The 15,616-nt window shown below is 44.1% G+C and overlaps 1 protein-coding gene across 4 annotated transcripts in view; it reads right to left on the bottom strand.

Annotated features, from left to right (window-relative positions):
- The window catches only part of SMYD3 (SET and MYND domain containing 3), a gene marked incomplete at its 5' end in the record, with an annotated part of 376,460 nt that overhangs the window by 320,509 nt on the left and 40,335 nt on the right, over positions 1-15,616 (bottom strand). For all 4 annotated transcript variants that reach the window (XR_014166902.1, XR_014166903.1, XM_081905838.1 and 1 more), the window contains 2 exons: positions 4,361-4,497; positions 14,362-14,419. Coding sequence is in view for 2 of the 4 variants with exons in the window: in XM_081905838.1 (XP_081761964.1) it covers positions 4,361-4,497; positions 14,362-14,419 (195 nt within the window). The remainder of the gene's footprint in view (positions 1-4,360; positions 4,498-14,361; positions 14,420-15,616) is intronic.

Genomic DNA, 15,616 nt, shown 5'->3' with positions numbered 1-15,616 from the left:
TGCATTTTTATGTACACTTTACCCAAATTTGTGCATTTTAGTACACATTACTCGGCTAGAGAACTGCATTGCAATTTTTTTGAGAAGAGTGAATTATGACAGCTGTATTTCAGTTCACGTATTCTTTCTTAGTGAAGTTTGCCTTTAAATGTGAACTGAATCACTGATGATACAGCCCTATCACTAACTTCTGGCTATGTATCAGAACTTCCCCTCAACCCACCAGAGAAGATTTTTTGGGGGGAGGGGGGCTATGCACAGAGGTCAGGAAGGGGAATTCCCGTGTGCAAACAAAAATTGGTGTGCTGACCACATATTCTTAATAAGGCTTTATTACTGTGGCCTGAAATCAGTTTATTTCTGAGCTCTGTGATGACCTTGTTGTTTTAACAATAAAACTGAGCTAGACTTGTAATAATTTAGGCTGTGGATAACAAGGGCACAAAGAAAAGAGAAGAAAGTACTATTAACTCATGCATGGTAAAGGTGAAAGCCCCAAGAAGCAACTTAGTGCTTGTGTTTTGGTTTTTTGTGTTCAATTGTGTGTAGTGTATGTTAATTAATAATAAAGATGATTTTAAAAAGATTGCATATTCGTATTCTGTTTTGCTTTTCCATTTAATCATTGTGTTTTATTTCACCTGCATACACTGCTCCTTGTATTTTCCCTTCCACAACGTTCATTTGTGTACAATGTGCCTTTGCTTTCTCTTTGATATTCATAAACTGAAATGCATTCACTGACCTTCTGTAGATGTGTTTCAAATATATTTTCCAAAACTGATTTTAGCCTCTGGTCATATCTGATCAAAAACTCTCTTGAGCACAGGGGCAAATTAAGGAGCCAATTTTTACTTTTTTAAAGCTAGTTTCATTGGAATCTCTTTCTAGAAAATGTCAGGAATTAGTCACCTCAGTGAAGGTTTGCTTGTTTTTCTGACTTCTTGTCTCTTCGTTCTTATTCTTGAAGTTACAGCATCAAACAGATTATGACTGACCTTCAACTGTAGCTTTCTACAATTTCTGATTGATCAGAAAGGAAAAAATGGAGGCTAGGCTTACAGCAAGCATCCAGTGAACTTGAAAAGAATGTGTTGCAAAGTCAGAAAAACAATCTTACAACAGGATATCACATACTAGTAGTACTACTTTCATAAAAAACCATGAGTCCATCTAGCGCCACGTAAAACTCACAACACGTCTTTTAAATGCTACATGGGATTTCACTTCTCTCACAGATAGTCTTCCTTGTTTTTGTTCATTCAAAAGTTAATAAATTGCTCTCTATGACATAATGAGCCTTAAACCTCCATGTCATTCATATAAAAAGCAGAAGGTCAGTATATTAAACATAGTATAGTAAATACACGATAAGGCAACAGTCTAAGTCTTCCTAACAGGACTGATGGTTCCTGTAAGCTTGACTTCTGTAACAAAGATTTCTTTTCCTTTGCTTACAACCAACTAAATTATGCTTTAACAAGCTGAATATAAAAGGAAGAAAAGAGCAGGAAAACCCAGCTGCCATCACTTTTTATAATACTCAGAAAAAGTTGTCTCCATAGGCCTCTCCCTGGTCACTCCCAAGCTATTCCCCTTAAAGGAACAGCATATAAGTTACAACATAGAAACAGCAAAATTAAAAATTCAAATAGTGGACACTGGACACATAAATGAAAAACAAAATGGCAGAAGATCGATTAAAAGTAATTTTGCGAAGTATAGTAATACTTGCTTGATGTCCTACACATTGCACACTTCTTTTGAAAAGACTATCTTCATTGCATTTAGTTTTTCGGCAAAGCGGAAAAATGAAATTCATTACGGTTGACTTCCATAGCTACACACAAATCAGCATATTATGCTTAATAAAATTATATCAACTCAGTGTTTAAATAGCAAGAAAATAACCTGGAAATAGTTAAAACACAACAGATGCAGCTCAATAAGTGACAACCTAGACACATCAAATTAGAGCCAAACCTTGATTCCCAAACGGCTCAGTTGCAAAACAAATTGGCTCCCGAACGCTGCAAACCCGGAAGTATGGTAAGTGTTCCAGTTTGCAAACACTTTACGGAAGCCGAACGTCCGATGTGGCTTCCGCTTGAGTGCAGGAAGCTCCTGCAGCCAATCAGAAGCTGTGCCTTGGTTTTTGAATGGTTTCAGGAGTCGAACAGACTCCCAGAACAGATTAAGTTCAAGAACCAAGGTACCACTGTATATATAAAAAAGCTGTTTCCATCTTTCTTTTACACCCAGAAATTGAATTGAGGGGCTATGCAAATAGTTAGCACAGTTCTCAGTGGATCCCACTGAGTTCTAAAGTATAGAGTAATCTGTAAGGTAGGAAATATTTGGAGTGGGGTTGGAGGGGAAAACTGACCATTTGTCACTAGCAGCAGTTTAAGCCAAACTCTAAAGGAACACACCTCTTTACATTTTCTCATTCATTCCAATGGGGAATAATAAAGTGATATACTTGGGCATAATGTTTCACCCATACACTGCACCCCACAAAACAATGCCCCTGAAATACATAGGCCCTTCTTCCACGTATATATCTCCTGCTATAATGACGGGGGGTGGGGAGAGACTGTTTCATCTGACAAGCTGAAATGCTTGCACTGACGGTACATGGAACATAGCTGAATGTTGAATTCCTCCCACAACTTTTGTGGATGAAATATGACTCACACCTCATTCCATCAGTTTTATTATGATTATGTAACTACTAAATCCCAGGACATTAATATTTCAGGATTAAATAATACGTATCTACTTTGCACTCTCAAATAAAGACTGCAATATATAGACTGAAAAAACAAGAAGCCAGGAATATGTAATAGCAGTGTTACTAAACTCTGAGCCATCACTGAAATAGTTAGAATTTTCTTAAAACACTGAAAAAAAATCTAATAAATTAGATGGCAGTGTTCCTACTTATTTCAACCAGGGACGCGGACTTATAAAAAATATTGGGGGGGCCCGGGAAAGCTCATGAATAATAAATAAGCTCATGAATATGCAAATAAAGTGGCGCCGCCTCCTCGTGAGCGAATAGGGGAGAGCGTGCTGCGCCTATTAATCAGCTCCAAAGGAAATTGGGTGGAGCTTTTGCTCGGGAGGGAGGGCAGGAGGCATGCAGCCCGCCCCTCCCTGTGCATTTTGGACTGGGGGAGGGGCGGCGATGGCGCTCTGCTGGAGGGGCGCCGGAGATTATTGGGGGGGCGGAGCCCCCCCAAACGAATTTTTGAGGGGGCTCGGGCCCCCTCAAGCCCCATGGAGTCGGCGCCTATGATTTCAACTTATCCGTTGTTGCAAAATAATGAGAATTATAAAATTAGCCGTAGTTTGAGAATTTGTTAGTAAAAGTTACTCTTTAAAAAACTCATTAAAAGATTAACCAGTTGCCCATTTTAGAGCATACTGTCAATTTTGATTTGATTACCGTATATCCAGTAACCAGATATAAAAAGATACTCTGAAAGAGCTGCTCATCACTCCCCAGGGGGGCTACGGTTGTGGACCCTCGTGCTCCTGCTTCAGTTTCTGCTGCCTGGCCACATGGACTTCCCAAGAGCTGTGGGAAATTCCCCACAGGCCAGATCTCAGGAAATTTCCCGCCAAAGAAGGGCTATTCAAAAAGGCTAATCAGTAATGCTTTAAGAGGCCAACCACACCAGGAAACTTCTGCAGCGCAGTCGGCCCGAAGAACGAAAAATGAATGGCTATTATAAAAAAGATCCCCAAACTATTCTAGAAAGCCATCTCTTCAACTAAGGCCAAAAGTGGGCAACAGCAAGGATAGTAGTGTTTGCCTATAATAAATATAAGTGTCAGATGGTTTATCAAGGGGGGAAATGGCCAGACATAGCTAATTCTGGAATTCACCGATATATTGTGGAACACATCATCATATATCAACATGAGAAAAAACACAAAATATAAATGTATCTGCCAAACAGATTTTATTCGGTAGAAATATACAGGTTTCAAAAGAAAAATGCAAAGCGTAAGCCATAAGATCATTTTTCCAGAAAGCAACACCTTATGGGGGATAGAATTTGTCTCTAATCGTTCCAAGTCATTTTTCAATATCAGCATTTTATGCTATCATCGTTCTCATTTTTAATATGCCCATTCTTTGCTGCTTAAATTAAAAACAAAGAATTCAATTTTATATATATAAAGTAAATGATACTGCTCCCAGGCACAGAATTTGTTTAATTACCAAAGTGGAACGTAACATTTACTGTTCACACTGACATATGGCAATATATTATGGTTTTGCATGAAACACAAAAATTAAGGACGTGGGAAATGATAGAACTGCCAGGAATCCAGTTTTAACACTTACTTTTGCGAAGGTCTGAAGAATATCTAGAGCAGGTGGCAGCTGAGAAGCTTCTTGGATCTCCACTTTCAGATACAACTGCAGAGTCCTTGCAAGGTGCCCAAGACCATCTTTCATTTCTTCACTTAACTTGTCAAAATCTTTAGAGGAGGCAACATAAAGCAAGGGGTGAACAGAAACTTCCACCAACATCTTTGTGTCTGCCCAATGGCAGATTTGCACTCTAGATCAGGGTTTCCCAAAATCAGGTCTCAAGCTGTTTTTGGACTACAACTCCCATCATCCCTAGCTAGCAGGACCAGTGGTCAGGAATGATGGGAATTATAGTCCAAAAGCAGCTCAAGACCCAAGTTTGGGAAACCGTGGTCTATATATTTCCAACCCCAAAGATACAAAATGTGAGGCATGTACCATTTTATTTGTTGATTGCTACCTCTCACCATCAGGTAGTTGTTGCTAAACTCTGCAAATGTTGTGTGAATGATAGCTCAAAAGCTTGGAACTAAAAGATGTCCGAAGATTTGTAAAATAGCAAAGCAGGTGGCTGGATTGTTTGTTTTGTGTCACCCAGAAGCACAAGAAGAGGACTTGGGTTGATTTCATTCTTCAAATCAGTTCTCACAAAATACTACCGGTATTTAAAACTACCTGTTTATAATACACAATGGGGAGCTTAATAAAATTATGGAAGGCTGGAATTCAAAGTCTATAAAAATGCACGTTAATGTAATAAGAATATATTGGATGTTTATCTCTAAATATGACAGGTAATATGGCGAGTATTAACAGAGAAACCATGGGCTGGATCCAGAGAAAAGTCCAAAGAATGGAACTAGTAGAAGCCCACTCTTCCCTTTAGGAACCTTTAAACCTGTGATGGGATAATGAGCTGCTTGTGCGTAAAAGCTTGATCCCTCTGGTGTTTGGCTGGTCAACCAAACCGAGGCACTAACGGAGCCTCCCAAGGCGTGACTCCGTTAGTCGCTGGTAGAATCTGACAGTGGGCGTCTACGAAATTTACGCCAACATAAAAGTTGTTTCACGGACATGCGCCTTCATGACTCTCTGCGTGACAGCTTCCGGCGAAGGGTGGGAGTTGCCAACGGGGGTCTTGTTACCTCTGCACTATTCTCACTAGAAGTATCCCAGAGCCCTCCCTCCTCCGACTCCCCTTCTGCCGGAGCTTCTGCTCTCCCCCTGCTGGTTCCCTCCTCCGCTGCAGAATCTCTCCGAGTCTGCTGGAGCCTCTGCACCATCTCTCTTTCCGATGGCAGTTCCCTGACATCCACCTCCCCCTCAGGGCCCCCTTCACCCCCCGCGTCCTCTCCCACTGGCGGTGAGGGCGGAAAGCCCCTAAAGGAACTCTCCTCGTCGTCCGAGGATTCAAACACTTCTAACCATGGCGTACCGTCTCTCTCCCCGTCTTCCTCTTCTTCGTCGGAGTCGGCTTCCTCACCCACCCCTGACTCTGGGAACCCTCCAAACTCTCCTTCCTCATCGGTGGTCCCAAAGTGTTCCCTTCTAAATCGTGCCATGGGTTGCGGTTTTTTTGGGAAACGCCGATGAAATGTTTCTATTAAAACCTCGTCATTGACTACCTCAGCGGGTACCCAAGTGTTTTCCGACTCTACTTCCCCCTCCCATTCTACCAGATATTCCACCTGATCCCCCTTCCACCTGGAATCAATGATTCCTGCCACGTTCATGTCGCGTTCTCTCTCTTCTATCACGGGCGTTCGGGAGACCTCTCTCTCACGCTCCCCCCCCCATTCACGTCCCTCTCGGTACGGCGACAGTAATGACCTGTGAAATACTGGGTGCAATTTCATGTGACTGGGCAGTCTGAGTTTGAATGCTACTGGGTTCACCTGCTGTATGACCTCAAAGGGTCCCAATCTTTTGGGTTTCAGTTTCTTACAACCCCCCTTGAAAGGTAGTCCCTGGGTGGATAGCCACACCCGGTCTCCCACCCTTATAGTTTCACCTTCCCTCCTATTTTTGTCTGCTTGCTTTTTATATTCTTCCTTGGCTCTCTCTAAGTTAAGTTGTAGCTGACGGTGGATGGCTTCCATCTCTTCAACAAAATGTTCCGCCGCCGGCACACTCCACCTCTCCCCTCCTTCTCCTGGAAATGCCCTGGGATGACACCCATAATTTGCCAGAAAGGGACTCAGCCCTGTGGACACGTTCTCAGCGTTGTTGTAGGCAAATTCTGCCAGAGGTAACTTATCTACCCAATCATTTTCTCGGTCCTTTACATAACACCTCAGGTATTGTTGTAAAATCCCGTTTGCCCTTTCCGCTTGCCCATTTGTTTCCGGGTGCCGGGCAGTGGAGAAATTGATTTCCACGTGCAGTAAGCTCATAAGTTTCCTCCAGAACCTGGAAGTAAACTGTTTCCCTCTGTCGCTGACCACCCTCAAGGGGGCGCCATGCAACCGGAAAATATGCTCTACGAACAACTTGGCGGTTTCCTCCGCTGTGACCGCATGTGAACAGGCTATAAAATGACACATCTTAGTTAATAGATCTACCACTACCATGACCGCCGTTTTGCCCTTGGATTTTGGCAGGTCCGTCATAAAATCTATGGAGACTGCCTCCCATGGCCTTTCTGGTGTGGGTAAGGGTTGTAAGAGCCCCGCTGGCGCCACCCTCTCGCCTTTCGCTCGCTGGCACCTGTCGCAACCCCTGACATATTCCCGTACATCCTCCCTCACCTTGGGCCACCAAAACTCCCTGGTAACCAACCACATGGTTTTGTGCTGTCCAAAATGCCCCGCTGTGGGGCTATCATGCAACTGCTTGAGTACTCTGCCCCTCAGTTCCCCATCGGGTATGTACAGTGCCCCTTTGTAATACAACGCCCCACTCTTTTCTTCAAACCCCCCTGTGTTCTCCTCTGTCCTCCTGAGTTCTCTGAGTTTCTCTTGGGCGTATTCGTCGTTCTCCGTACCCTCTAACAGTTCTTTCTGCCCCACCAAAGCCGCCCCACACACCCAGCGGTCTTCAGGGATTACGTGCCTTGCTTCCGGCGCGCCCTCCCCCTCTAAGTACTCAGGCTTTCTGGAAAGAGCGTCCGCCCTTACGTTCTCGGACCCTGGCACGTAACGAATCTCAAAATTGAATTTGGAGAACTCCTGGGCCCATCTCACTTGTCTCTGGTTCAGCACTCGGGCTGTTCTCCAGTACTCCAGATTTTTGTGGTCAGTCCGGACTTGAACCTTGTGCTGCGCCCCAATCAGCAAGTGCCGCCATCTCCGGAATGCTTCATGAATGGCGAGCAGTTCTCGGTCGTATACTGTGTAGTTCCTCTCGGATTTGTTCAACTTCCGCGAGAAGAATGCACACGGTCTCCATTCAGACGCATCTTTCCCCGGCTGGAGAAGCACGGCCCCTACCGCTCAGTCTGACGCGTCAGTCTCCACTCGCATTGGTTGCCGTAGATCCACGTGCAAAAGTTGCTCCTCCGACGCAAACGCTGCCTTTAATCGTTCGAATGCCCCTTGCGCTTCTTCCGTCCAAGCAAATTTTTTCTTGCTGCTAAGACAATCCGTGATGGGCGCTGTTAAATGGGCAAAGTTCTTGATGAACTTCCTATAGAAGTTTCCGAAGCCCAGGAACCTTTGCACGTCCTTCTTGGTCTTTGGTGTTTTCCATTCCAGTACCGCTTGAACCTTGCTGGGATCCATAGCCAACCCCTTGTCAGACAACCGGTACCCCAGGAATTCCACCTCCCTGCTATGAAACTGGCATTTCTCCAGTTTCACCCACAGCCGATTTTCTCGCAGTTTGCTCAGTACTTCTCTAACATCTCGCACATGCTGCTCCTCATTCTCTGAGTACACCAGGACGTCATCTAAGAACGCCACGCAGTTCTTGTAAAGCAATGGCCCCAGGACGTGATTCATGAATGATTGAAAGCAGGCGGAGCCCCCTTGTAATCCAAAAGGCATAACTAGGTACTCAAACGCCCCCAAGGGGGTGAACATAGTGGTTTTCCACTCATCCCCCTTCCTCACACGTATCAAGTTATATGCCCCCCTAAGGTCCAGCTTGGTAAAAATCTTCCCTTTTCTCACCCGTGTCAGAATGTCATCAATTCTGGGCATAGGGAAAGTCACTGGTTCTGACACAGCATTTAGGGCCCTGAAATCACACACAAGCCTGGGTTTGCCCGTGTTTTTTTTGTCCACAAAGAACACTGGGCTGCCCCCCACCGCTCGTGACTCTCTGATGAAACCTCGCTTGAGGTTCTTGTCAATGAACTCCCTTAACTCCTGCATCTCACGGTCTGACATGGCATACAGCTTGCCCACTGGCAATTGTGCTCCTGGGAGTAAGGTGATTTGACAGTCAAAGGGTCTGTGCGGGGGCAGTTTATCTGCTTCCTTTTCACTGAAGACGTCAATCAAATCAGCGTATTGTGGTGGCACCTTCCCCTTGTCAGTCACTTCCATCCCTGCTAGAGTGGCTCTGGCCCCTGCCTGACCCTCTCCCTCCTTGCAGTGTTCTAGGCAATGTGCTGAACCAAAGGAAACCACCCTCTGATGCCAGCCTACTAGCGGATCGTGTAGTGCCAGCCAGCTCATTCCCAGAATGATGGGAGCTCCTCCCAAGGTGGCTACATTAAACGCTATCAGTTCTGTGTGTCTTGCCACCCTCATAATCATTGGTACAGTCTGTTGGCTCACTTCTCCCCCCAACAGTTCCCTCCCATCAATCGTGGTTACTTGCAAAGGCTTACTTAATGGGAGAGTTTGTATCTGGTGTTCAGCAGCAAACTCCTTACTCATGAAATTACAGGAGCTGCCTGAATCCAATAGCGCTTTTATCTTTAGTGGGTGTCCGTTTGACAGTTCCAGCAACACCTCTATCACAAGCGCTGGTCTTGGAGGTTCCGGCGTGGGCACATTCACTACTCCCTGGCCTGGCTGCTGTGCCCTGATGTTGGCAACCAGGCGTTGGCTTTTACTTGCTCCTCTATTTCTCCTTCCTCCTTTCCCCCAACAGTTCCCGCCATGCCCTGCCATTCCTTCCTTTGCGGACAAACTCTGGCAAAGTGCCCTGGCTGTTGGCAGAGATAACATCTCTTGGCACTCTTTCCCTCCTTCTTCCGCCCTTCACTGGTGTTTGAAACTGCGCGCGCGCGCGCTGTTCCCAGTTCCATCGGCTCTGCGGGCGGGAAAGACTGCTCCGGAATCTCTGGAATGCGGAAGTCCTTCCAACGTTCCCCCTTTCCTTCCCGCTTTTCCAAAGCTCTTGCTTCTTGGCGCGCTCCTATGGACAGTGCAGATTTAGTCAGCTGATCCATAGACTCCGCCCTGGGCGCCCGGGAAAGTTCATCTTTCACGGTCGGAGAGAGCCCTTCTTCAAATAACATTTGAATAGGTTCACTTGCTAGATCCCACCCCAGTCTATGAATAAGCATAGTGAACTCAGTCCAGTACTCACGTACAGATCGGCTCCCCTGTTTGCACCCCATCAACTGCCTCCGCACCGCCCCCTGCTCAATCTCGCTGGAAAACATCAAGTCCATGGCGCGAAAAAACTTCCTCGTGTCCTTTAAGATATCATTATTGGCTGCCATCAGGGGTCGAACCCAGTCCCTCGCCCCTCCCTCTAGATGGCTAATTACGTACGCCACTCTAGAGTTCTCATCGGTGAAGTCATCAAACAGTAGATTGAGAGCATATTGCATCTCCGTTCTAAAGGCTTGATAGTTCCTGGGATCCCCCCCAAATCTCTGCACCAATCCAGGCACCTTTCTGGCAAGTGGGGCGGTTTTCCCCTTATCCGCATCTTGAGCCCTCCTCTCCTCAAGCCTCGCCGTTTGCAGCGCGAGCTGGACCTCCATCGCCCTGTACCTTTCCTCCAGGCTTGGACCTGCTCCAGCTCCAGCTCCTGCGGTTCCGGCTGGTTCGCTCATGATGCCCTCTGCTTGCACAAGCTGCTTACAAAGACTGTCAGATTGCTGTGATGGGATAATGAGCTGCTTGTGCGTAAAAGCTTGATCCCTCTGGTGTTTGGCTGGTCAACCAAACCGAGGCACTAACGGAGCCTCCCAAGGCGTGACTCCGTTAGTCGCTGGTAGAATCTGACAGTGGGCGTCTACGAAATTTACGCCAACATAAAAGTTGTTTCACGGACATGCGCCTTCGTGACTCTCTGCGTGACAGCTTCCGGCGAAGGGTGGGAGTTGCCAACGGGGGTCTTGTTACCTCTGCACTATTCTCACTAGAAGTATCCCAGAGCCCTCCCTCCTCCGACTCCCCTTCTGCCGGAGCTTCTGCTCTCCCCCTGCTGGTTCCCTCCTCCGCTGCAGAATCTCTCCGAGTCTGCTGGAGCCTCTGCACCATCTCTCTTTCCGATGGCAGTTCCCTGACAAAACCCATCAGCCAAAACCCTTTCACTGATGGTTAGAAGGTCACTGTGATGTAGGGGGCTGAGGTGAAAGTGGGGGTTTCAAAAAATCAGACAGAGACACCTTCAATGAGCAGGAGCCCCACTAGGAAAAATTATCTGCCCAATTTGGGGGTATTCTCCCCTTCCCCCCCTCCACATCCCCAAGCCCACTGTATTGAGGAATGTCTCCCAACCCTAGACTGGCTGCCAGGGAAGTCAGGGTAGGAATCCAGCTTCTACTAGCCCCTTTGGCAGGTTTCCCTCTTGATCCAACCCCGTAAAAATCCCCACTTTGCAAAATGAATCCCTATAGCAGGAAACGATTTAAAAGAATCTGCACCCTTCTAACCACATCTTAACTGACATGGTCCAAATCAAAAATATAATATCCATGCATAGTTTATTCATAGTGGTCCACATTTTATTGGAAACCGAGTTATTAGGCCAGGGGGGAAATGAAAGCTGATCCGATCAATTGTTTATATGTTATGATTTCTGTGGTGCCGAATCTGGAAACAAGAAACCAAGTGTCTTTGAGCCAAACTAGATATTACAGTAATTGTACATTAGTTCAAGGATGCTTTTAAAGTCAGAAAAGGCACACAGGGTTTCAAGTGTGTAGGAAACCACTTGGCAATCGAGCATAAACGTCTAGTGAAAAGAATTCTTTACCTTACTACTGAAAGAAATCTTTGTCATTTAAGGTATAAGAATATATTTTTTTCTTCAGCTTCTTTACCACTCACAGCTAATCAAAAAGTAAACTGTAGCTCCTCTCAAATCTTATGAAGAAAGGTACAAAATTATGTCCACCATTTAAAACACTGCAGGGGTGACCGGCCATGGGAAAGGACCAACTAATTTACTTATGTACAGTTATACTAACTAATAACGGAGCTCCAGAATTGCTTCCAGATCTAATGACACAGAAAAATTAACAATGTGCATGATCCTGCACATATTATGTTTGCACCTTGTACAGTGGTACCTTGGGTTACATACGCTTCAGGTTACAGATGCTTCAGGTTACAGACTCCACTCACCCAGAAATAGTACCTCGGGTTAAGAACTTTGCTTCAGGATGAGAACAGAAATCGTGCTCCGGTGGCAAGGCAGCAGCAGGAGGCCCCATTACCTAAAGTGGTGTTTCAGGTTAAGAATGGACCTCCGGAACGAATTAAGTACTTAACCCGAGGTACCACTGTATATCCCCATTCAGCTGTCTCCCAAAGTTTGGTGCAAGTTACTCATGCACTTGCACTGATCAGAGGGGAAGGCTGGATGTGGATTGGGGAGAACGCCACAGAACTCCTGTTCCTCCTAACCAGTGGGATAGAGCTCTATTGAGCATAAGGAATCTCAAGAGTGCTGCATTTAAATGGAGTGGGTCCACAATTTCCAAAGATCAGCCACCCTGGAGTATTACGCAAAAGGGATTCAAAATATCCAGAGGCACTGATGTTGTAGGCTGCTTTGTAAAAAGGCTATGAAGGAAGGTTTCCAGTTCCCCTACTTCAATGTCTATAGAAGGGGGAAGCCTTAAGAAAGTCCATTGAACTATACACCCCCAGGGAAATGTAGTGCTACTACACTTGCGTGCTCGTATTACAGCTTTCCCCTGGAAGTGGCCCCATGGCCCTCTTTCCTTCCGTTTTTACATTTTAAGAACAGGATATTATATTTTTTTAAGAACCTATTCAGCCCAAAGGAGCACAATGCACATTGCAGAATTTATTGATTTATTTCAGAGACAGGCAGACAGTATTAACTTCACCCATCGCTGAAGCAAAACCACCTCTGGGATGGAGAGTAGCAACCGTTTAAGAATGCAATGTGGGGGACATTTCAGTGCAGGACAGATGCAAACAAGAATAATATATCCGTCCAAAACTTTAGGGACAATTTAGAGAATCAAAAAAGCAGAGGGCAATTATCCAGACTGGAATCTGGCCAAGATGTCAGAATTAAACATTGTCTGAGAAAAATTGTCCCATAAGAGTTTTCACAGCAAGTGATCAGGAGCTAGCTTTCCCATCTCACACTGAAGACAAAGGAAGTAAAAAGTGAAATGATATCGAGTAAACAAATTGTTTTAATTTTCTGGGGTTTAGAAAATGAAAATTGTTCCATTTCCGGGAAGATGAAAGAAGTATGGCTATGAATAGTGTATGCAGCCCCTTTTTTCACATGTTATACTAAAAGGACCACTGAGCCCCATTCCCACCATCTGTGCATATGATGGTGAATATTGCGGAAGCAGGATAGAAAGAAGAAGAAAACTTGCTTTTAAATAAAACGGACATTTCTAGGCAGATGCAGGAAAAAATAAAATGATTTAAATGCCACATGTGAATACTACCTTTGTGGTGCAATTTTAAGCATGCTTATTTGGAAATAAGTTAAAATCAGGTCAATGATCTTTGGATTGTAATAAGATGTTGCCATGGGGGCTCTTGTGGGCAAAAAGGTGGTTAAAAAAACCCCTACTACTGTTGTTAATACTAATAGTAATACAGTGGTACCTTGGGTTCTTGAATGGCTTAGTAGTTTAACAACTTGGAACCTGAACGCTGCAAACCTGGAAGTAAGTCTTCCAGTTTGCAAACCATTTTTGGAAGCAGAACATGTTCCGTTTTGAGTGTTACGCTTCAGATTTGAGTGTCACGCTTCCATTCTGAGAGCTACACTGAGATCTGTCTGTTTTCGCTATTTATTTTGCGGTTTTGTTTCGGGCTTTTTTTCTTTAATTTTTGTGACTGTGTGGAACCCTGTTCAGCTATTGATTGATTGACTGTGTGACTGCGCAAATGGATCAATGCTGCAAAGTACAGTACATTGTTTATTGCTTTCATTTTATGGTCTCGTTAGATAGTAAAATTCATGTTAAATTGCTGTTTTATGGGTTGTTTTTAAAAGTCTGGAACGGATTAATCCTTTGTGCATTACTTTCTATGGGAAAGCACGATTTGGTTTGGAACGCTTTGGTTTTGGAATGGACTTCTGGAATGGATTAAGTTTGAGAACCAAGGTACCACTGTAATAATGTGTATTGATTATATATTCCTAAAAATCCTTCATCAGCCCATCATTCAACAGTGGCTGAAAGTAGTATAGGGCATCCTCAAGAAGGTGATGGAACAAATTACCAAGAAGCTCGCAAAATATTAGAGTAATGAGTAATGAGCATAAGAGCAGTCCTGCTGGATTAGGCCAAAGGCACAACTAGTCCATCATCCTGTTCTCTCAGAGGACAACCAGATGCCAATGGCAGAGTGAATAAATGGATTCCAATACAGAAGCGCTGTTAATCCACAATGCCGGAAACATTTGTTCTTTGATTTCCAATTGTCTGTATTTTTCTTCTAGATCACTTCTGAAATTAAATCCAAAAGCACTGTACAACCCAAAAAAATGAAAACATATTAGTTAGCATAAAAAACCAAAAACACAAACTCAAAAAACAATCCTTCTAGCTCTTCTCTCAGGTGTTACTTAGTCGAGTCAAAATTTAAGTTCCAAGAGGAAGTTAAATCTCAGGATGCCAAACAGTAAACATGGGAAGAAGCATTTACAAAAAAGTAGGGCTAACATCTACTTACTTGACTGAAGATCAGAAAGAGAGTAGAGCTCTTCAGATGGACATGTTGATTGTCTTAACTGGTGAGCATAATAATAATGAATTAAAAGGATGGCAGACTAAATCATTAACTCAATTTTTAATCATTCTTTTAATACTTTATGTATAGCACTAAAAGAGCAATCATTAGCATTAATCCGTTCTTGTTCATGTTTGTGAAAACATTAGTAGCATTTAGTTGTAAGTTACAACTCATTTATTCTTATTCTCTTGATTTTCACACCTTGCTTTGCAGAACACATCTCACCCATATGTTCCACTGAGTTCCACACTGAGTGGAACTGAGCTCCACACTGAGTCAAGCACAGCTGAGGTGGCTGTTACAAACCTTTTTGAATTCATTCACTGAAACAAGGTATTTATTTTACTCATATGCAACATTTGTGAACATTTGTGAACATGTGCAAAAGCTCCCTGAGCTGTGAAAATTTTGAAACGACAAGTAAACATACAACTTCTGGATTCATCTAAGGTCAAGCTAAGGACTAAACTCTGAAGCCAGCACTAAGTACACAAATTCCAGCAATTATAACCTTTACAGCAAATTTGATTCAGTCAGGACTTCAATGCTGCTTACTCATATTACTATTCTGGTGCAACTTGCTTGCATTTTATGACACGTATTACTTATGAATTTATTCTTCTGAAGTATAGTCTGTCCTTCTGCTTCTGCATTTCCATCCCAGTGCCTAAGGATACATTTGTAATAAATACAAAAGCGGTTCACACAAATGTGACCGTTTCCTGCCTTTTTGCATGCATGTATCTTAAAAGTCGAGTAAGTGATGGCACAATAGTTTCATCCCTGCTGCCAATTGCAGAGGATAATGCAACATGAACAGAAGCTACCTACATCCATGTAGGCAGTCAATTCAAGAAGTTCCACTCGAGGTCATTAATATGCCAGGCTCTCACTGGCAGGGAAGGAAATTTGCTTCGGCAAGGAGCATAGGGAAACTTGGGCGGCCAGTTCTTATTCTAGCCTCTCCCCAACAAAAGCTACTATGAAGCTGTTAAGTTGTGGGTGAATATATCAGACGACACAGCAATTCCTCAAACAGCTCTTGTTTATTCACAGGCCAGAACAGAACTGAACTGAAGGGTTCAGCCAGCCTGCTTATATAGAGCTCCACTAGGACGCAACAGTAACCATTTTCTGTAACTATCCAATCACCGAACGTCATTTTCGATCCCTTATTTGCATATGTGGACCTAAA

The sequence above is a fragment of the Podarcis melisellensis genome (assembly GCF_964234715.1).
Source record: "Podarcis melisellensis genome assembly, chromosome: 3".
NCBI lineage: Eukaryota > Metazoa > Chordata > Lepidosauria > Squamata > Lacertidae > Podarcis > Podarcis melisellensis.
Note: the sequence above shows the minus strand (reverse complement) of the source record. Positions and strands in the feature narration are given on the sequence as shown.